We start from the raw sequence: 24,323 nt of genomic DNA, 5'->3' as shown, positions 1-24,323 counted from the left end.
GGAATTAATCATCCCGTTTCCACAGGCTGATAAATTCCTTCCATGGAGCTTGGTCACCCTGTTCTGGCGGCTTTTTGGTGCAACACAAGGTTTTCAGACCAAACAAGTACAGCAAAATACATTGACGTGATGGAAGGACTGCTACAATGTGTCTTTCTTTCGGTCAGGGGCGTTCCTTCAGTGACGTCACGTATGGACTCGTCGCCAACTCAAAAACAAGCCTTCCTGAATATTCAGCGTGAGTCTTAAAATGTAAAATATAGCTATATGCGGTGGAATCTTATTAAAATACGCTCAGTAGAAGACATTTGAAGTGATTTTACAAATTATGGACACAACTTGTCCGGAGACGTTGGTTGTCCTTTAAGGAGTGAAGACTGTTTAGAACAGGTGCAAAAGGTCGCATTTTTGGCCAATGTCATTTTTTTTCAGATGGAACCTTTTTTTTTTTTATTGTTGACTCTAAGTGTCAATCTGTCGTCACTTTCTTAATTGCTAGCATATTATCGAAATGGCTGGATATGATTTAACTTTGATTCCTGCATAAACAGCGAAAATCAATTTTATGGGATCTGTGATCATCTCATCCCTGAAAATGTATCTATTTGCTATCTAGCTGCCTGGCTAGCTATCTAATAGCTATATAGCTATCTATCTAGCTAGATGACCGTTGAAAGTCGGAAAGGAGACGGCAAAAATGAACAAATGTATCTATTTGCTATCGAGCTGCCTGGCTAGCTATCTAATAGCTAGTTAGTTATCTGGCTAGCTATCTAATAGCTATCTATCTAGCTATGTAATAGCTATATGACTACCTGACTGGCTGTCTATTGGCTAGCTAGCTAGCTTTCTTTCTATTTGAGTTACTCCCGGGTTGAGTGAACGCTGGCGCGTGTGGCTGCCGCTGATCACCCGCAGAAAATGTTCTCCTGTGACTTTAAAGTGACCTTGAGAGTTTTGAAAGGCAAATAAATGAAATGTATTATTAGTATTATTATTGCAAGGATGACAATTAGGATGTGGCGCGTACACACAAGCGCACCAACAACTGATGTGACATCATACATGTTTATTTTTATTCAAACCTTTTTACTCAAGCTCAACGTCTAGAAATCCACATCTTATATTATGTTATATTTCACCGAGGACAAAAATTAATCTGGCATACGACTAAAACGCCAGTAGAGGAGTCCGACTGCACTTTGCAGCATGGAAAAATCAATGTAGCCATTTGTAATGTGAGATCCTGCGCATCTCAAGGAAAACATTTGCTAACGCTTAGTCATAAAGCTGTGGGCTAGGCTTTCTTCCTAGCATGGGTTGAGCTCCTGTCATACCTGGTATGAGCGCATAGCGCACTGGAGATGTTCAAGGCTCTTAGTAGAGCCGCCTTGTTCTCTGCGGGGATTCGCTTTGTGCGTGTGACAAAAAGACGCTTTCCATAGCACCAGGCAGAATCAGTCAATCAGTCTCTAGCGTGACAAAATAAAAGCTACGCTATCATGCGCGCATGAAACTTCAAGTCACAATCCGATCATACGTGTCAACCGGACGTATTTTGCCGTATTCTGTAAGATTTTTGCCAAAGCGGGGTCTGAGGGTCTGGCACCAACACCTTTGGACATTAGGGGATAAATATAGGGTCACAGCTACCAGCAAAAATTTTAGTTCGCTGACGAAGCCTCTTGGATGAGAAGCGAATCGTCCGACACCTTCAGAAGAGTATAGATGACGGCCGAAGAAACCTTTTCATCGATTGTTGTCCACAGCAACAAAAAAAAAAGCCACAACAAACAACATACTTGATTATTGCTAGAAATATGTTGTAACTTGTTCAAAGTATTCATGTGTGAAATTTTATTCATAATATCTACCTAGGTGGCTAGCTATCTGTTGGCTATCTACTAGCTGGCGAACTGGCTTTCTATCTGTGTACCTAAGTAACATTCAGTGTATTAGCTAACTAGCTATCTCGGTGGCTAGCTATCTGTTGGCTATCTATTAGCTATCTACTAGCTGGCTAGCAAGCTTTCTATTTGTATTTTAGTGACATTCAGTGTATTAGCTAACTATCTAGCCAGCTGTATGGCTATATAGGTGGCTGGCTATCTAGTGAGTTATCTGTTGGCTATCTATCAGCTATCTACTAGTTGGCTAGCTGGCTTTCTATTTATTTTATTTCTATTTATTAGCTATCAACTAGCTGGCTAACTAGCTTTCTATCTGTGTATTTTAGTGACATTCAGTGTATTAGCTAACTAACTATCTAGCTATATAGCTATCTAAGTGGCTATCTAGTGAGCTATCTGTTGGCTCTCTATTAGCTATCTACTAGCTGGCTAGCAAGCTTTCTATCTATGTATTTTAGTGACATTTAGTGTATTAGTTAACTACCTATCTAGCTAGCTAGTTAGCTATATAGATATCTAGGTGTCTAGCTATCTAGAGAGTTATCTGTTGGCTATCTATTAGCCATCTACTAGTTGGCTAGCTGGCTTTCTAGCTTTCTAGCTGTTTATTTTAGTGACCTCAGTGTATTAGCTAACTAACTAGCTAGCTAGCTAGCTATTTCGGTGGCTAACTATCTAGCAATCTATCTGTTGGCTATTTATTAGCTATCAACTAGCTGGCAAGCTAGCTTTCTATCTGTGTATTTTAGTGACGATCAGTGTATTAGCTAACTAACTATCTAGCTAGCTAGCTATATTGCTATCTAGGTGGCCAGCTATCTAGCGAACTATCTGTTGGCTATCTATTAGCTATCTACTAGCTGGCTAGCTAGCTTTCTAGCTGCGAGCCGATTGGTATCAGGAAAAAAAAACCCAACAACAATTATTTCTTTGAAATACCAATCGAGTTGAAATAGCAGTCTGGTTCACAGATGGAAAGATCGAGGTTAGCCATGCTCGCTCTCTGAGCCGTCCACACTTTCTTCCCACGTTTCTGCTCATCCCTACTCCCTGGCTCTCCTGGTCAAATATCTGATTTGTGAGTCATACCTTGCTTCACGGAGATGCTCGCCAAAAATACACACTGGCAGGGCAACCTTGCAAGAGCTCAGCCCGGCATCGCGCAACGTAGCGGCTCAGGGGAGCGACTCCGAATGAGCGGGGAGAGACAAAATGCGAGGCAACTGACAAGGGAAAAAGACAAGTGGGCAGAAAGATGGAGACGGTGAAAAAAATCGCGTTTGATAAATGATTATGCAAGTCAAACTTTCTGTCACGAGTGTAGGCAATTTGAAAGGACAACCAACACCATTTTTTTGTTTCCTAACTGACATCAGAAAACCGTTTTCTAGCATCTAAAATACCCAAGACACACAGGCGGATATTTTTACTCAAATGCAAAACACCAATAAAAATAAGTTAGTGTTCCAAAACTACTTCAAAATGACCTCGGAAATGGCGAGTTTCAGAAGGTCCCGCCCCCTTGTTCGTGACGTCACGCCAGGACGTCTTGCCTTGCTCTAGAATCAAAACAATGGCTTCGGATTCGGAGAAGATGCTTTCTTTCGGAGATTGTTTCTTGTTACTCATCCAGTTATTAATATTATTCAAATATTTCTGAAGAGGAAAGCATAAATGTTTGCAATCGATTAAAGAAGTCCTTCCGTATCAATTCCAGCTATCTGGACTCCAATGCACAAGATGGCGTCCAAGCTTCGTTGGGAAAGGACTTCTTTAATCGATTGCAAACATGTATGCTTTCCTCTTCAGAACTATTTGAATCATATTCATAACTGGATGAGTAACAAGAAAGCATCTTCTCCGAATCTGAAGCCATTGTTTTGATTCTAGAGGTCATTTTGAAGCAGTTTTGGGACACTAACTCATTTTTATTGGTGTTTTGCATTTGACTAAAAATATCAGCCTGCGTGTTTTGGGTATTTTAGATGCTATAAAATGTTTTTCTGATGTCACTTAGGAAATCAAAAAAATGTGTCGGTTGTCCTTTAAGCCTGAAAGGGCTGCTTAGGTCAGTGCCGTACTTGCCTTGGATTAGAATTTACCACAGTGAAAATGACATCTCCACCTCTCGCAAGTTAGTAAATACCGAAGGCATTTGCCATGGTTGTCACGTCTTTCTGCGTGCAGGTCACTCTTTGAATGAAATTCAGTCATTTCATTCCAAAAGGAGTATGTGACTACATCGAGCCACAAAGGATTTGCATTCTTGTGGCAGCTGAGGTGAGGGGGGGGGTTCTAAATACATACCCGTGCTGATTCACATCTGCTGCTACTTGTGTAAATAACCATAGCCATGATGCAGTACTTACCACGAATGGCTACTGGATGGGAAATTGTTTGACGTTATGTACACCATTTCTCGGACACTGTGTGAGGCTTTGCGTTACCCCTCAAAACACACACACACACATGCACATTTTTGCGACTCGGTGGGGACATGGTGGGGACGAGGTGTGGAACACACACACACACACACACACACACACACACACACACACACACACACACACACACACACACACACACACACACACACACACACACACACACGCACACACACACTCAAGCACATTTTCCTACTTAGTGGGGACATGATGAGTCTTGGGATTCATGCTCGTTGGCCAGTATAGTTCTTTTGTTGTCACAGTTTGATATGGCAAGGACAATCTCAGAGATTAGATTCTGGTCGAGGTAAGCATTGTAACATTTAGATAACAAATTGTTGGTGTTTTATTTGTTAAAACAGCTGCAGGCAACCACCAGTTCACGGGATTGACAAATTAGTGTTTGTGAAATGTTCATGAAGGACTGGATGTGTGTGTCTGGTCATCCAACCCATGTAGATAGTGAACTCCATTTACTGTTTTAATCACATTGGATTTTTCAATCTGTTGGACTATAATGTGATTTTCCTTCTATTCCCCTCTATTCACGCATCCATCCATCTCTCTCTCCTCTCTCTCTCTTTCTTTAACTCTTGCTCCGTTGTCTACCCCCTACTTGCCATTATTTATATTTTGTGTATTTTGTATGCAGAAATTGACCCTCAAAATAAGCGGATTTTTTTTCTCAATTTAATGAAATAAAAAATAACCACATGCAGTCAACAAATCCATTTCTGCAGTGCGACCCGGTTTAGATTATCTGCGAATCGTGTGATAGCAAAAGTCTTTCTGGCACACTGTGTAATTATAGCTGCTTTCGGCATTGTTGTTTCAGGGAGAGCATCTATTTACCGGTGGGGTTTTATACAGATGATATCACAATTAATAATGAGGAAACCTGTGACTATTAGTGGGAAGCTCCTCATCTATGGACTCATTAGTGTTTATGACTATATTTAGCTGTTGGGGCTTTCTGGGGCTTATTATTATTATTATTATTATTATTATTATTATTATTATTGTACCGGAATATACTGTAGTGTTCCGTACTGTACTATACTATACATATCGATTTATATAGCGCTCTAACAACTGAAGCTGGAACAAAGCTCTTAACATGGACACATATCAACTACAGGAAATAAAGCAGTCACAAAGATAGTAGAACACACCAGGAAGTAAATCTAAGATGAAGTCTTAATCGCATCATTGAAGGAAAAGGCACTTTGCCACCCTACCTTATCGCTCAGACCGTCTAAAGATGGGAAACTGCCACAGCACTAAATTGCCAGTACTTGCCAGACATTTCTTCAGGTCCTTGAATGTGCTCATCAACCTCTTGCCATTTTTTTCCCCACAATCTTTTCATCGCTTTTGGTGCGATGCCCAGTTCTTAGTCATGTCACTGTTCTGAAATATATTCTCGACTTGATGATGTGTGTCTTCACTGTGCTCCACATTTGATTCATGTTTTTGGAAATTCTTTTGCAACCCTTCTCCCTTTGATACTGCGGACGTTTTCTGTGGGCCATGCGTGGCTTGTGGCATCCCACTTTTAAAGTCATCCCGAAAGTAATGAAACAATTGGCTGCTCACCTCACCTGTTTCATGGCCAACTGAGCATCTGTAGTTACCAATTTGTATTTATTGATGATATGACCGTTGACAGAAGCAGCAGGTTGAATTCGGAAATGTTTTTGTGCTGATCCTAGATAACAAGGGGTCGGGAACCTATGGTTCGCGAGCCATATATGGCTCTTTTGATGATTGCAACTGGTTTGCAGATAAAACAAAATACATATTTTCGCTTTTTCGCTGTTCATTTCCTGTTTAGGCTGCAGTTGGCTGAAAGCGCAATTTGATTGGATGATACTGACCTAGTTTGGCTGAAAGCGCAATTTGATTGGATGCTATTGACTTTGGTGCCGTTGATGTCGAAACAGGTAAACAAAAAAATATGGAGCTGCTGGAAAGGCAGCCACTCTCACGGCACCATCTTGAAGTAAAAAAAACAACTAAATAACAAATAATATGACAATTTTATTAAAATAATGCATACATGTGCGTGTGTGTGTGTGTGTGTGTGTGTGTGTGTGTGTGTGTGTGTGTGTGTGTGTGTGTGTGTGTGTGTGTGTGTGTGTGTGTGTGTGTGTGTGGCTCTCACTTCAAAACATTTCTAAATATTTTGCCTGTATTGGATATGGATATGCCTTTATTAGTCTCACAGTGGAGAAATTTACATTTCACAGCAGCAAAGTGATGAAAGGAAAGGTATGGCTCTCTTAGTCAAAAAGGTTCTCGACCCCTGCTATATAACGTAAGTTTGAATAGAAGTTGGACACAGTCACATCCTCATTTATTAGAAGGCGCGTACCGTTTTGCAACCACACTGTCACGATCTCGTTAGCGACCAATGGGTGGCGCTGTCTGCCTCGCCTGCACCTGCATAGGTGTTGGTCGTTCCAATCAGTGGCAGTTAAAAGGACTCCCGGCACGACCATTCTGTGTCGGGTCATTGTACTATGTATGTGTTTGCTTCACCCTGTCATGTTTGTTTCATCCTGGCAGATTTTTACTCATGGTTTTCTTTGATACTTTGTACTTTTCTGTTCTGATGACTTTGATGTTTTAGATTTTGTTCCTGCTGACTTTTTTTAGTACAATTTGTCAAATACAACCTGTTGCTCCGTCCTGCCTGCTTATTTGGGATCCACAACCATCCACCACCATGCAAACCGTGACACACACTCTCGTTGTTTTCTTTGAACTTCTGTCAGATTTTTTTTGTCATTAGGATCGGTCTGGTCATCTTCAAGGAATGACAAGTTTATCATCATATATCTTGTTTTCCCCCAAAAAACTGGTGTTTGATCAGGGTTGTGTAGACATTTTATATCAACATTACCTGTTTCATACTCACAAACTAAACTGGCATTTTTTAACCAGTTTATATTTTGAGCTTTAAAGAACATTCAATAAAACAAGATGATTCAATACTTAGGTCATGGGTGAGCTGGAGCTTTAGTAAGAAGATGTTGGCCAAAAAAGTAGACTGTCCAATCAAAAGGGTACACATAGAGACAGATAACCATTCGGTCTGATGTTCAAGTAGTCCATATGTGTAAGATGAAGCTCATGCATTTTTTATGAAAGTCAGGCGAGTGAGCAACTACACAATTAGATCTGGGGGACAAAAATGTAAAACAATTCACTCATTCACTGCCAGATGATGTGTAAAAAATGTTTCCACTCCAGTGCCAGGGTTTTTGTCATCGTCACTGGAATTGCAAGACCCACAGAATATGGAGTTTTTTAACTACATAAAAATTCAATGCAGCGTAAGAAACCTTATACTCTTTTCTTTCATTTAAAAAAAGTTATTTCCTAAATTATGTGTCTGCAGTTATATGAGCTTGAAATGAAGGCGACTGTACAAAATATACATACATATTGGTTTCTATCGCGCTTTAACAACAGCTGAAACTGTAACAAAGCGCTAACATGGACAAAATGCAAATGTTGACCCCTCATTGAAGGGAAAAACATTGCAAGAGGTCTGGCCAGCGCTTTATCGGCATCCAAGCATGAAAAAACAAAACCGAACTAATTCGTGAATGGCAGTGAATGACTTAATTAAGGGGAAAAAAGAAAGTACATTACATATTTCTACTCATCCAAATACTGCAAATGATGTCCTTTCAATAAAAATACCTTAATACATTGAATTTGCGTCGCTAGAATGTAAGTTAAATTCGTTTTACACACGAAATGGTGACTTGCTGTCACGCATGTGAATGAAAGTCAGCATTAATCACGGTCTTTGCACAGTCTTGGACTTCAGCTGCAAACCCTTGCGTAATTCAGTAGTGAATCTAAAAAGCCGAGGTTATGTGAGCGTCGTGATGAGATATGATGAAAACGTAAATTTGAGCGAAAGACGCAGATGGGCACGAAAGGAGGGGGGCGAGAGTAATGTCGAAGGAGGATGGAACGTTTCTCACACCCTCCCTCAGCCTGCTCCTCCAATGTGTTGGCAGTGCCATGCTCTGGTGTAAAGCCATCACCAAAGCTCAGCCTGGGGATGCATGTATGGACAGAGCCATTACTTCTGACCATCTGACAAAGTACTGCCAACTGATGCCAAATTCCCTCATCATACACAATATTGACTTGTTCTCCTTTTCGGAGCCACCACAAATAAATCTTTCTCTACAAAGATTCAATGAATGCCATGATGGGCAGGATGTGAACGCTTATAAAACACTTTCACAAAATGGTTCCTTGGAAACATTATAAAAATCGGATTTACAGTGCGGATGTGTCATTGTGTGAGTGTCATAGAGGGGCAATCTGTACACAGGCAGCACGGGGGTTCTTTCAGAACCACCATGCTGTCATTTTGCCCCACTGCGAAAAGAATCCGAGAAGAGAAGCCAAATGGTGACATGATGCAGTCGGCGGCTAATCATGCGTCAAATAAAGGTGAAAAAAAGCCTTGCGCCGCTAGCTGCAATGTGGAGCTGCTCCAGCTCGAGGAGTTCATGGGAAACGTCTGAGTTCCGCCCCCGACAGTTCTTTTGGAGCTGTTTTTTTCTGCTGGTGTGCTGTGGATCCATGCTGAATGAGAGTTTGCATTTATATCTTTAATTTTTGACATGGGATGTCTGTGTAAGCTCTCAGTCGTACAGGAGTCGTCCATCAAGGAAAATGTTTCTTCAGCCGTCATCTGTACTTCTTTAAAGGTGTCGGACGTTTGGTTCCTCATCCAAGAAGCTTCGTCAGCGAACTAAAATTAGCTGTTAACGCTGGACCTATATATATCCCTAATGTCCAAAGGTGGCGGTGCCAGAGCCCTGCTTTGATAGGTCCTTGCTCCAAAGTTGGGGGAAGCAGTGGACTACTCCCTGAAGCTAATCTGATTACTTTTATTCTGTTTGATTATGTTCTACGACTGGCCCTGATTGCCCCATTCGCTCCGGTATCCCCTCATCTCGTCCCTGCACTAAGGTTGGGCGGAGCAATTTACAACAGATTTATTAGATCGTTACCACGTAGGCTTTGTCATGCTGATGAGGTGATACCAAAGTGAATGGGGCAATCAGGGTCAATCATAGACCATGTCAAGGGGTAGCGGTGCCAGACCTCTTTGATAGGTCCCTGCTCACTGATTATGGTCTATGACTGGCCCTGCTTGCCCCATTCGCCCTAGTATCACCTCATTAGCATGACTTAGCCTACGTGGTAATGATCATCGTTTTACATGGGACCTCTTCAGAAAGTCACACGCTCCACAAACAACCCGCACAAGCCATATGTACACTTCAACCCAGCTAAACGGAACACAATTGATGAGGAACAAGGTAAAATTATCGCAGAGAAAGCACCTACAAGGGATCATTCCTCAAGATGGTAAAAGAAGAAGTGTTTAATGCTGATGAAACCGGCCATTCCATTCCATCGACCATCACAAATGTAAATAAAATGACTTTATTATACTGTAAAGTTTATCGTTTTAATTATAATTCCATAGCACATTTATTATATGAAACATCAGGTATATCTTGTGTAGTTTTAAGGCATAGAAAATTAGAAAGTAGAAAATTATGTTTTATGGGGACCTGGGAACGCATTATTCTCATTTTAATGGTTTCCTATGGGAAATTATTTCTTGGGATACACACTTTTCGCCTTACACTGGGAACCAATTAAGTTCGTAAGTCAAGGTATCACTGTACTTTGTTTTTCATTTGGCGGCTGATCTTTTGGATGCCCTAATTTTTGTCCGAAGGTATTTATAGGTTTGACATAGGTCCAGTCGGTAAATTTCATCTGTGTCCCGTTATTGTAAATATTACTCCTGTAAGAGCTTCTGTGTCCCTGATCTATATCTCCCTTTCTTTTGTAAAGGTTGGTGAGCAATAAACAATGCTAAAGGCGAGATAAAGGTTGCATTGTAGCGCCTTTCGCGTTGATAGGAAAGGCAAACTCCCACTGGCAAAATAAGAGAATCCAAAGAGACGTCTCTGTGACTTGCAAGAATAGTCATTGAAAGATGCTCTTAGTGTTTTTATTTTTGTATTGTCACAGCTCTTTTCTATGGAGACAGCCTGTCTCGTCATATCTGCATGCTTTCCAGCTCTCAGATGGTGAATCTTGATGGTTGCCGTTCCCCCATCCACTCCACCGCCACCTCCAACGAGAACTAATGTTGTCCCATATGTTTCCTGTTTCTCTTCAAATCACATCGTTGTTTATTCTTCGGGATGCATCTGAGCGACAAAGGAGGAGCAGCCGGATTCATCTCCAAGTGTCATGGTGAACCGTGCCCACTCAACGCCACCATATTGGCAGAATGAAAGAACAAACATTAATTATATCTCACCTTCCTTCCGAGCAAGCAGCCTGTGGTGCTGGCGGGCGGCCGTATGTTGAAATGCAACAGAAAGGCCACGGCGTACTAATTAACTTGACTTGGCATTCACGTTCATTGAGATGCGTAACCTTTATACAACCTCACTTTGTCACCTCTCAGGTTGAAATTGTCATTTAATGTCACCTAGCATACAGTACAGTGATACCTTGGCTTACGAACTTAAGTGATTCCCAGACAGTGTGTAAGGTGAAAAGTGTGTATCCCAAAAAATGATTTCCCATAGGAAACCATTAAAATGAGAATAATCCGTTCCCAGGTCCACATAAAGCATAATTTTCAGGGATAAAAATTGTAACTTTCTAATTTTGTAAGCCTTAAAACTATACAAAATATACCTTATTTGATGTATAATAAATATGCTACTGTATTATAATTAAAGAAATAAACTGTACTGTATAATATTGGATATTGGATATGCCTTTATTAGTCTCACAGTGGAGAAATTTACATTTCACAGCAGCAAAGTGATGAAATGAATGAAAGTCATTCATCAAAAAAAATAAATAAAAAAATGGTCATTTTATTTACCTTTGTGATGGTCGTTGATGGCTTGATGGAATGGATAGCTTTTTGAAATAAGTGTCTCACGGAGCTCTGGGTTGCACATCTTGGAAGTTGTGATATTGCAACAGATGCAAGCAGACACACTAGAAACATCATTAATAGCTGGTTCCCTTGCTTGACTTTTCATTTGAAATTGAACTGATGGCTAGTGTGGGTTATCTGTGGAGCCTGATTGATGGGAATTTTAACCTTGCAGTCTACACTCTGCCTTTGAACTATCAAAGTTGAAACGGGTCCGAATTTCACTGTTTTCTATCCATTTTGTCACTCTCTCTCTGTCCTCTGCCTGTCTCTTTAATGTTTCAACCACCTCCCCTCACTGCTGCGTTTTTGACCAATCACATGGCTTTAACCGACGACTGGGGGCGGGGAATAGAGGACCAAAACAAGCCGAAAAGTTCGTAAGCCAAGGTATTCGTAAACCGAGGTATCACTGTATAACAAAATTCACTGTCATCTTTTTATTTTAAACCACTTTCCTACTTTGTGCTTTATGAACACATTTTTGATTCTGGGTAGCCACAGCACATTAAAGCTGGTAAATCAATAAAACAGCGTCCTCTATATGAGACCTTTGTGTTTTCCTACCATCGATCCTGTCATGGCAGATACATTGAAGAGCAAGACAGGCAATTACCCTCAGCAATCCAAACTTTGATCTATACAGTGGGTGACAGGTGCCAAACATCAGCTGTGGGTAGTTGTGATGCTCAAAGGAGGAAATGGTAATCTTTCTGTCTTGGCGTCCACTCGTTTGACCGTGATTGGATTATGGAAAGTGAAGTGGCTGTGCATGTAGGCATGTAGGTGACTGCACCATTTCACCTTGGTGACGGTCGATTCCCCTTGTCCTGTTTCATGCCTCCTATTACCGTGTTATGGCTTCAATGGGCTGTTTTCAGCATTAACATGCAAGATACTTGTGCATTCTCAAAAGCCACTGTGGTCCAATTATATTGCAGTTTGTAATGCCAATTGCGTCTATCCACATGGGAAAACACTGGATGTTTTGTCAGTATTTTCAAACATCTTGGTTTGCTGTTGCAATCTTTTTCATTTCATGAATGAAAAACAACACATAGTCTCAAAGCGTGTCGACCAGGGGTGTCAAACTCTGGTCCTTGAGGGCTGCCGTCCTACACGTTTTCCAAGTCTCCCGATTGCAACACACCTGATTCAAGGGAACGGGCCCATGTCAGACTTCCGCAGAGCTTGTTGATAATCTGATCACAAGAATCAGTTGTGTCCATCATCCAAGCAGTCCAACAAATTTCAACCTGGTTTGCAATTTAACTTTGGATGTTGTTTAAGCGCTATATAAACCAATATCTATGCATTGCATTGTATTTTGGACAGCCACCTTCATTTTTTCATTTATAACTCCAGACTCATATAATTTAAGGATTACCTCTTTTTTCTGATGAAACAAGAGAGTCTACGCTGCATTGTTTCTTATGCTGCATTGAATATTTATGTAGACATAAAACTGGACCTGGAATTCGTATGACAATGACAAAAACCCTGGCACTGGAGTGGACACATTTCTGCACGTCTGGCAGTGAATGAGTGATAGAGATTAGACAGAATAAGAAGTTATCATATTTAAAAGTTTCATGCTGTTATATGCTTAGTCAACACTTGTGACTCAATACACAATTGAAGCACAGACCAACTGGGGTCAATCAGGTCAACAGACATAGCAACTGTCAGCTTCATCTAGGAGATCTGGCCTGGCACAGAATTTAGGACTTGGGAAACTCCTTATCACACAAGTAATTTAGGACTTCAAACTCCTTCACAGAAAGAGGTCATTAGCCAGGTTACAAATTTATCAGTTCATGGAAAACACAATATTTTATTGCTTTCAGCTGTTGGTGCTCAGAACGTCCAGAGGCGTGGTATTATAATCAAGAAAACTATGTTTGACTAATGTATCGCTTTAATTTGCATATACTCTCAATAAATAGCTTGGTAGAGGGCCGCAAAATTCAGACGTATGTCATGAATTACTCTGTTCCCTGCCGGCAGTAGGGACAATCTTTCTGGTTCCGAGTCCCTGTCCACAGTGTCCGACTTTCATATCTCTGACAATGAGTCAAAAACCGCGTGACATTGCAGCTTCTGACTGTGCATGTGGGACATCAGGTATTCTAGCCTGGTCTATGGAGACCATTCTCATCTTTTTCAGTAGAAACACCACCACTGTGGATTTACATCAAACCCAACAAGATGTGCTTTAACTACAGACTTGGCATCCCACTTTTAAAGTTGTCCCGAAAGTAATGGAACAATTAGTTGCTCAGCTGTTTCATGGCCAGTTGAGCATATGTGGTTGCCAATTTGTATTTATTGATGATATGACCGCTGACAGTAGCAGCAGGATCAATTTGGAAATGTTTTGCGCAATCAACAATGGGCTCATATTTTGCCAAATGATCCCAGTTACCTGACAGGAATCGGGTTGAATGTGCATTTAAAACAAAACTGAGAGTGCCTCAAGAACAAGCAGGGTGTGAAGACATTTGCAATGGAGGCCCGACAGAACACCATCAGAGAATAAATCTAGTGTCTGGTCACGTCGATGATGCCTCCCAGATTTCAGGCAGTGCAGAATTTGCAACCCAGTATTAAAAAGTGAGTGAGTTCAATTATTTCAAGTTCCTTAAAAAGTGGGAGGCGCTGTATCGCGCATGGGTCAACGGATTTGGACACAAATAAAGTTGAAGGTTGGAATTTCGAGTAGATTTTGCCTGCTTAATCCATTTAGTTGTTGTTCAGAGAAAAAAAAATCATAGAATTGTTTCCGTGTACCATTATTTATGGCCCTGACTAAATGTACCAGTGGCGAGCCATGCATTTCATAGCTAGGCCTTCAGTAGTGCTATGTCTGAATCAATCAACAGCTGCGACTGTTAAAATGGTGGTGTTCGAACGTACAGTTTAGCAAGGAAATAGCGATCGATCTTTCTTAATGATGTCCACCTTTTCTTGAAACCTTTTCATGACAATTTGATTGGTTAAAGCAAAAGTTTTTGACACATTTGATTGCACTGGGCCTGCAGAACTGATTGTGAAAGCGGGCAGGTAGATTTCTCACCTTGGTAACAAATGATGGCTGTATTTTGTTTTTCTACTTCTTTCTTTCCTTTTCCTTTCATAACTTTGCTGCTGTGAAATGTAAATGTCTCCACTGCAAGACAAATGAAGGTAATTCCAATCCAATTGCGATTGGTTAAATGCTGAAATATGAAGACACACATCTGGAAGAAGCACTACAGGGGAAAAGTAATCAAAGGAAGCTGAAAGAAAATTGTGAATTATTTAAGAATAATTAAAATAGAATTAACATCAGTCCGTGATTCAAATATTTTAAGGCCAGCAGAGAAGGCTTTTCAGGCCTTGATGGTCCGCCATTGTAATGTACACTGGTATTGATTTTCGCAGAATTTTCCCCTCCCTCTGCAGTCCATTCAAATCAGCCTCAATTCATTTTAACAAGTGTTTTGTTGATAGCTTTCGAACTAATCATCCCAAGAAATTTGATTTCAATCCTGCGTGACACAAAAAGATTAGCGGTAGTACCCGTTGCACATCAGCTGCCAGACACGCACAAAGGTCTTTGATTATCATCGCATTTCTGATGCGTCTACCTGAAGAGTTTTAATTCTCACATATCAGTCCTCCCACAATCAAGGCTCGCTAGTTGTATTAGCCTGAGGTCACAGTCATCATTTGAAAGAAGCTACCGATAACGTGAATGTTTGCGCTAAGTGGAGGTGTCGATTTTCCGGGGGATAAGGTGCCAGAGTAGGAGAATTTTATCAATCGGGGGGGGGGCATCCACAGAACAAAGCAAGAAGCCAGGCTTGTAAAATAATTCCAAAGAGCCAAATATCAGCGCAGCTCAAGCCCGGGCCATGTTAGAGTCAACAAAGCTGAATCCTCCAAAGCATTCCCACCAAATTTCTCATTTTGGAAAGGTGAGTCCTTTTAAATGCAAATCACCCTTGTTGCTACTGGGCTCCCTCTTTGAATCAATGCACACGTGCCTGTGACCTTTCCTGGGGGTGGGGGGTGCGTTGCGAAAAACCTGGAGTAATCTTGAGTTCGCTTCTCAATTTGTCAGCTGTGCGCGCTTGACCCGCTTTATGTTGCGGGTCAGAGCTATAAGTCACACTCTGCAAGTTGAAGTGATCCCATTAGTTTCTGCTGCGTCCTCATTCCTGTTTCTCCAGCGTCCGGCTGCTTTTGATCACGCTAACACAAATGGATGGCTTTCATACAGTGGTTTTGATTAGAGTGCATGATGAGTTCCTTCACATGGTTGAAGAGGAATTGATGTTTGTGCATCCGCACGTCTCGTCTTCAGGGAGGTGAGCATTTTCATCCCAGACGTGCTCCGAATCCTCTCTCATTCATCACGGTTTGTGGGTCCACTCGTCATATTTAGCCATCATTGTGAGTAGACGTGAGAGGAATGGATGACATTTAGTTTTTGGACAGCTATGATTGAAAAAGGGTCATCGTGTGAGAAAATATCCAGGAAACTTCAATACTGACTTGTGGAAATGTGAAAACATGCTATCAGCAGTTTTAAAAAATAGATATACAGTAAAGTCTCGTTATATCGATATCGGATATATCGATAGTCCCGGTTATATCGATACTATTTCTATGCACGCACGGAGAAAATTACATGCAAACAGGGTCGGATATATCGATAGTCCCGGTTATATCGATATTTTTTCGGACTCCCTTGAATATCGATATAACGAGACTTATAACGAGTGCCCGAAGACAGCTGAGATAGGCTACCGGCACCCCCCCGCGACTCTAATGAGGAATAAGCGGTACGGAAAATGGATGGATAGTTATGACCAAAGTTTCATTTCATTCGGACAAAGCACGAAAATACTGTGCCTAATAATGGTTGGGGCCCTTTCTTTTTGGGTCACTCTGTATTATTTAATGACTTCACTGGCCAACCTCCCTTTTCTGCTCTGGTCCTCCTCTCACCTGTCAAACCATTATTTTCCGTGATTCAAAACAGCAGTCCAACATACCAACACAGATTGTGTAGCATCTGCCAATCTAATTTTCATTAGCATTTCAGATTTTTGAAATTTTGTGGCATAACGGAACGAAGAGACAATGTCGGGATTCTTGGACATTGTTCCAATCTAGTTGGAGAATTTTCTTGATGGCACCAGTCTTGGATGAGTCGCTGGAAGTGTTCTTGATCCTAATCAAACGTGAACTCCTGAATGATTCGAATCAGAAATGTGGCCAGCTGCCATTTCTGCCGGGGGAAAGCCGACATCAGTCCTTACGCCTGCGCTTGGTTGTGTTTTGATTCAGTGATGATTCACAGTGCGGGGAGGAAAATAAAGCAGTTCGGCTTTGATTGTAGAATTTTACCTTTTAAATTTGAAGACATTGGGGAATGCAACTGAAAACGACTATAAAATGTTTACAGAATGTTTGAGGGTGGAAAAGGTATAACGGTGCATATTTCTGACAATTGGATTGATTGAGCTGTTTGCACAATGAGATCATTTGGTCGATTTTCATGCACATTGCTGAGTTGCCATTATCAGCAGTTGGTTGAGCGTGATAAATGACTGTGATTAAAAAGCCGTTGTTAAAGATGACAGCTAATATATCCTTTCACAAAATATTCACAAAAGCAGGTGAGGGGAAAATTCCCTTCTTGACGTCAGACATGGATGTTTAAGTTCATAATAATAATAACAATAGTAATAAATTTACATCTCCAAAATATTCTATGGATGCCACAATGCGCTAAGCGGCTTGAGTCTGCGATCCTGCTCTAAGATTCACGTGAAGCCTTTTGTGGATACGTTTCAATGTGGAATCGTGCAGGGCAATGCTGCACACAAGATTAGCATAGCCACTTACAAGAGGCCTTTCACTTTCTAATGTGATGATCCTCGATTTCAGGTTGATGACCAATCTCGCAATACAGACGAACTTGCTTTCAATGACTTGATGCTTGAGTTCCAGAGAAACATTTAACAACAGCCAGATATGCCTACAGTAACTTACAGTACTTACACCAGGAATATTCCGGGCAAGCTCATATGATTGATGGAACGTTATATAAATCGATCATTTGATTGGCAGGCCAGTTTGTCAACCAGTTCTCTGGCTGTGCCACTCGGAGCAGCAAAACATGAAATTAATTGCTGTTTGAATGATATTCATGTGTAAGGCCCATGTTTAACTTGTTGAACATGATGATCAATTGCCTTCTTCCTGTTCATCATTTAAACTTGTATTTATTTGTCATACCTCATTGATCGGGATGTTCTTTTTTTTGTACATTCAGAGATTAGATGTCAGAGTGAAATATTGCAATCCTTGGCCAGGGAATACTTTTGCAGATCACACCCAATAATCTCTCTCGCATTACAGTCTGGTGGCAAGCTAAAAATGTCAAAACCAGCCTCGCCCCCACCAACCCACCAAGATGTTTATTTCTCACTTCACTTGTGATAGGACATAATTTGAAAGTATTTGATTGTGATCGTTAGCTATGCAAGGTTTTGGAAGTGCATCAAAAGGGGCAGACAAAGTGAGTAATCCACGGGTTAGCAGTTTGATTGGTTGATGTGGCTGAAAATGGCATGTTTCCACATGTACAAGCGTTCATAACTCTTCAGTGATGCCTTGAGATACGAGAATCTTCGAATCAGAGATCTTGCCCCAAGTAGAGGAGTTTAAGTATCTAGGAGTAATGTTCACGAATGAGGGTAGGAGGGAACGAGAGATCGACAGGCGGATCGGTGCGGCGCCTGCTGTGATGCGGACTTTGTACCGATCCGTTGTGGTGAAGAAGGAGCTGAGCCAAAAGGCAAAGCTCTCAATTTACCGGTCGATCTACGTCCCAACACTCATCTATGGTCAAGAGCTATGGGTCGTGACCGAAAGAACGAGATCCCGGACACAAGCGGCCGAAATGAGCTTTCTCCGGAGGGTGTCCGGGCTCTCCTCTAGAGATAAGGTGGAAAGCTCGGTCATCTGGGAGGAACTGAGAGTTTAGCTGCTTCTCCTCCACATTAAGAGGCGCCAGATGACGTTGCTCGGGCAACTGATTAGGACGCCTTCTAGACACGTCGCTGGTGAGGTGTTCCGGGTATGCCCGACTGGCAGAAGACCCAGAGGACGACCCAGGACACACTGGGGAGACTATGTCACCCTTGTGGCCTGGGAATGCCTCGAGATCCGCCAGGAAGAGCTGTAAGAAGTGGCTGGGAAGAGGAAAGTCTGGGCTTCTGCCACTGAATCAATAATAATAATAATAATAATAATAATAATAATAATAATAATAATAATAATACTGCATTTCATTTATAAGCGCCTTTCAAAACTCTCAAGGTCACTTTACAGTCACAGGATATTTTTTCTGCGGGTGAGCAGCGGCCCTACGGACACTGTATCAGTCTCACAAAGAAACACAAACTCTTGCAACAATCCATACAACACAACTACTCATTTTCTTGAATACATACAGTAAAGTCTCGTTATATCGATATCGGATATATCGATAGTCCTGGTTATATTGATACTATTTCTATGCACACACGGAGAAAATTACATGCAAACAGGGTCGGATATATCGATAGTCCTGGTTATATCGATATTTTTTCGGACTCCGTTGAATATCGATATAACGAGACTTTACTGTAATTGCAAACCATCCTCTGACCTTTTAATTTTTCAATTGAGATACTATCATTCCGCGAACGCTAAAGCAGCAATTGTGTATTGAATTAGGCAGCTTGTGTTTACAAGCAATCAATTAGGTTGATTCGGCTCATTACGTGAGCGTTGACGACAAAAAAAAAAAAATCTGAAGTCGTTCAACCTCTTAAATTACAGGATATTTTCTACAATATGGATGTAAGGAATGACACCACGATTCTTATCTGGAGAATGTTGCTGAATATAGCTCCACCCACTTTAATCACTTGGGTGCAGTTGCCAGGCAACCAAGAAAGAAGTTCCTTCAAGCCTCAAAGAAGTTCCTTCCTAGAAACTGTTCAATGTATAAGTCTGCATTGATCATCATGCCAAGGTGACACTTGAAATGACCCTTGCTTGTGTTAACACTTTCATTTTCTCTTCTGGAAGATCCCGCAGATCAGCTATGCATCAACAGCTCCAGAGTTGAGTGATGACAGACGCTACGACTTCTTCTCAAGGGTGGTTCCTCCAGATTCCTTCCAGGCCCAGGCCATGGTGGACATAATCCGAGCAATGGGCTGGAGTTACGTCTCCACCGTCGCATCAGAGGGAAGCTATGGCGAGAAAGGAGTAGAGGCTTTCACGCAGCTCTCCAAAGAAGCCGGTTAGTCTTCTGCCGACAAATGCTCATTTTCGTGTCTTTTCAGACGCTCCCCGAACGAAATACAGTAAAGTCTCGTTATATCGATATCGGATATATCGATAGTCCCGGTTATATCGATACTATTTCTATGCACGCACTGAGAAAATTACATTCAAACAGGGTCGGATATATCGATAGTCCCGGTTATATCGATATTTTTTCGGACTCCCTTGAATATCGATATAACGAGACTTTACTGTACGTTTCGAGCGTTCGTTCGTGAAGTGAATTTGTTCGTAAGTTGTTTCAGTGTTATATTTTGTATGGAATGCATGTTTAAGTCAAACACTGAACGGGGAAGTATAACACAGATGCTCTAACAGTCCTAAAATAAATTATATATAAATATATCATTGACTGAATTAGCAGCCATTACTTTTTGTTACGCATCGCCATTCGCCTCCTCCTCAGAGCGTCAACTAGGGAAAGGGATTTCCTCCACGCCCACATACTCTACGCAGCCAATCGTAAGCGAGTTCAGCGGATGTGTTTTCAACAAAATGTCAGAATGTATTATTTTAAATAACCAGCCAAATCATCGGAATTAAAGTGAACTTGCCGGGTACATACGCAAGCTTACAGCTAGCTAGCCTACACACTGCTCATTAGCTTGCACGCTTGCTCTCTGCTGCCTGTCACAGTAGTACTGTATATTGATGCTAACGTTAGCATGGGGCTTGTCATAGTGCCACTGACATTCGACTGTTTCATCGATGCTATTGTTTCATTGCAAATTAGAACTTGTTCTCTCTACAAAGGCGAATCCTTCTGTCTATTCAACGTAATTTTTATTTACTTGTCCACTTATCCAAAAGGGGGCGTTTACCTGTTTCGACGCCAAATCAAGAACATCCAATCAAAATTGCGCTTTCCGCCAACACAAGCTGAAACAGGAAATGAACAGCGAAAAAAGGACAATACATATTTAGTTTTATCTGGTCATTTTGGTCGGAAAAAGTCGAAAATTCTCATCCCTGTGTTTGTCGTAACTCGAATGTTCGTAAGTTGGGGAGCATCTGTATTTTCTTCCTCCTATACCGGTGGTTCTTAACCTGTGTGGAATTCCCCACTAGTGGGGAATAGCGGGTTGATCATGACGGGTCGGAAAAAAATAGACGAGGAATTATACGCTAGTAGACATCGCTTCATAAATCCACCTTTGTCCCAGCCTAAAATGGATTTATTAAGCTGTGGTAAATTAGTAGTAGTAAGTAGTAGTGGTAGTACAAGGCAATTTTGATGCACTAGTAGCGAATAACAAAGCGCAAAAGTCTCATTAAAACTGTATTTTTGTCTTATTGTTGTCCTGGGGAACCAGGAGTTGGCCAATTGGAAAGTAGGGAATTGAGGAAAAAAAGGTTAGGAACCGCTGTCCGATGCATTGGTGTTATTTAAAATATGCTAGTGCCATTTCCGTTAGCTAAAATGCTCCTTTACATTTCCGATTCTTCTCAAAGCTCCTTGTTTTGTGCAGATAAACTATTGATGGTTGGCAACATGTGCCTCGTCACCCCAGTGAGTTGCAAAGTGTTACTGCAGATGCAGATCGAGCAGAATTGTCGAAAATATCACATCACAATAATCATCATTGCTTTTTTTTATTTTCTAATATAAGCAGTATGGCGTTTTAGCTGCAAAACACACGAGGGATCGTGTGAAAATGACTGATTTGTTTTCTTTGGACAAGACAGAACCTTTTTTTATTTTGTATTTTTTCATTGTCCCCATGCTGTTCCACCGCACCTCCACCCTCCTTTTATTTTTATTTTTCTTGCAGCGTGTGCTCAGCTCTGTAAATGCTAATGACGGTCAGTGATTTTAGTGCTCGGCCAGCAAAAACCACTCTGGTTGCTTTTATGATGCAGTTTTTAGAGGATTTTTTGAAAGACATAACGGAAATCAATTCAGCCCAACGCTGGGTTCATTTTACATTTCTAACAGATTCTGAAAAATACACATCCAGTGATACCTCAGCTTACGAACTTAATTGGTTCCCAGAAAGTGTGTGTAAGGCGAAAAGTGTGTCTTCCAAATATTAATTTCGCATAGGAAACCGTTAAAATGAGAATAATCCATTCTCAGGTCCCCATTAACAAAATCTTCTACTAAATAAGCCTTAAAACAATGCAAAATATCCGTATTTTATGTATAATAAATGTGCTATTGTATTGTAATTAAAGAAATAAACTGGACTGTATAATACAGTCGTTTTATTTACCTTTTTGATAGTCATTGATGGCTTGATGGAATGGAGTGGGAGGGAGGGAGTTACTGTTCCTACATTCCATAAGGACTGCAGGAAGAAGCGTTAGCCTATATTTCATAATATGATTGGCTAGTGACTAGCCAATCATAGTTTCCGAAAACTTACATTTCCAGTACCTTTCAGCAGGCCTTGGGTTGCCAACTCAAAATCTGATTTGATTTTTAAAGCAACAGCTTCATTGACACTTATTTTATGCTTCAGGGCCTCCAGAATTGATTGTGAAGGCTATCAAATCAATATAAAAATGTATTTGCTTATGCAGCTCACGACAGATACAGTGTGCTAGCTCTGGCCAGTATGTTGTTGTCACGAGCGGCTTGTGATCAGAGCAACTATGATTGGCGAGTGACTAGCCAATTCTAGTTTGTGAAAACTCTGACTTCAAGAAGGCGTTGGTACCCCTTTTGGGTTGCCAACTCGAACTCTGATTGGTTAAAGCAACAGTTTGATTGACACATTCGATGCTCCAGGCCTGCAGAACTGATTGTGAAGGCATCCAGGTCGATTTCTGACCCTGGTAACAAATGATGGCTGAAATGTGATTGGTTAAACACTTAAATATGAAAACACACATCTGGAAGCAGTGCAACAGAGGAAAAGTAATGAAAGAAAACTGAAAGACAATTTGGAATTATTTCATAAGAATTAATGGACGCAATATAATTAACTTCAGTCCGTGATTTAGATATTTTTAGACCACCAGAGAAGGATTTGCAGGCCATGATGGTCCGCCACTGGTGCATAAATGGTAAAATCGTTAATGGGCGGGTGGTTTGAATAATCTACACTGGTCCTTCAAATGAAAGAGCTGCTTGGCAAGCACAATAGCAAAAGCATGCGGTGTGTTGCTCTCCACCTTCCACCTTTGTGCATCCCAAACCATTTGGTAATCCTACAAGGAGGGATCTCCATCTTCTGCAATACACTAAAGTGTGCAGACCTCAAACCTGGAAGAAAATGAGTAATAAAACCCCGCAAGCACTGATCTGAAGTCCATGATGCATAAATATTTTAGCTGTGTACATTCATATCTAGCGTGACGGCTCATTAAAACTTGAAGAAGTTGTTTGCGGTTGTGTAATATATGTCGATGGACGATGGGTGAGAGCCATCCGCATAGAGTAAGAGATGGGAGAGAGTCTATCTGGAGAAAATCTACTGATTTAAGTCTTATTTTGAAAGATCCTGATAAACACAGCGTCACTGCGTTTGCTTTCTCAGAGATACTTTGTAGGGATTTGTTTAAATACATTGCATAAAGCAGTAAACAAACAACCGGTGTGATTATTGTCACCGATGTGGAGAGAGAGAACTGAAAAATAATCGTGGGGTTGTTGGCTCGTCCTTTTGCCAGTAAGCAGCAGTGGTTTTAACATACAGTAAAGTCTCGTTATATCGATATTCAAGGGAGTCCGAAAAAATATCGATATAACCGGGACTATCGATATATCCAACCCTGTTTGCATGTAATTTTCTCCGTGCATAGAAATAGTATCGATATAACCGGGACTATCGATATATCCGATATCGATATAACGAGACTTTACTGTATTTTGTATTTAAATACAAATAGGAATTGGATTGGATTGGATATGCCTTTATTAGTCTGACAGTGGAGAAATTTACATTTCACAGCAGCAAAGTGATGAAAGGAATGAAAGTCGAAAAACGAAATACATGAGCTGAATTATTTGCTTTCAAGAAACCCTTTACAATACTGCAGGCTATCTTATCTTTAATAAACACATTAATCATGCAAGAGCATTTCTCAGCATTCATCTACACACTTTTGTGTAAGCTTGGTGAAATCAGTAAAACAGAAGTTTGTAAATGTTCATATTTACCAATGATTGGATATTTGAAGGAATAGTCTTAAACAAAGTTGCAATGTGTCATATGGCTCACTAAAAATATCCATGCAGTCGTCCTTCATAGTTCAATTCACAACAGCTTCGACGGAGGGAGTGTCACGTTTCGGTTTGCGGCCAATGGGTGGCAGTATAGGGCCCCGCCTGCATAGGTGTTGGTCGTTTTAATCAGTGGCAGTCAAAAGGACTCCCGACATGACCATTCAGTGTCGGGTGATTGTTAGTTTCACCGTGTCAGGTGTGTTTCGGCTTGTCATGGTTTTGTTTGCTACTTTGGACCGTTCTGTTCGAATGACTGTTGTTTGGAATTTTGTTCCTGCTGACTACAATACAATTTGTGAAATACACCCTGGTCCTCCTTCCTGCCTGCATTTTTGGGGTCCACCACCACCATGCAAATTGTGACAGGGAGATTGAAAACGGCATAA

General features: G+C 41.0%; 1 protein-coding gene across 2 annotated transcripts in view; it reads left to right on the top strand.

The window, feature by feature from the left end:
* grm7 (glutamate metabotropic receptor 7) overlaps positions 1 to 24,323 on the top strand; it is a 192,092-nt gene that overhangs the window by 97,436 nt on the left and 70,333 nt on the right. For both annotated transcript variants that reach the window (XM_088990352.1, XM_088990343.1), the window contains one exon: positions 19,506 to 19,722. In XM_088990352.1, the coding sequence (XP_088846478.1) occupies positions 19,506 to 19,722 (217 nt within the window). The remainder of the gene's footprint in view (positions 1 to 19,505; positions 19,723 to 24,323) is intronic.

Source organism: Hippocampus bargibanti, linkage group LG01 (assembly GCF_051943395.1).
Source record: "Hippocampus bargibanti isolate YZ-2025 linkage group LG01, ASM5194339v1, whole genome shotgun sequence".
Taxonomy (NCBI): domain Eukaryota; kingdom Metazoa; phylum Chordata; class Actinopteri; order Syngnathiformes; family Syngnathidae; genus Hippocampus; species Hippocampus bargibanti.
The sequence above is the reverse complement of the archived record's forward strand: the minus strand, read 5'-3'. Positions and strand labels throughout refer to the sequence as shown.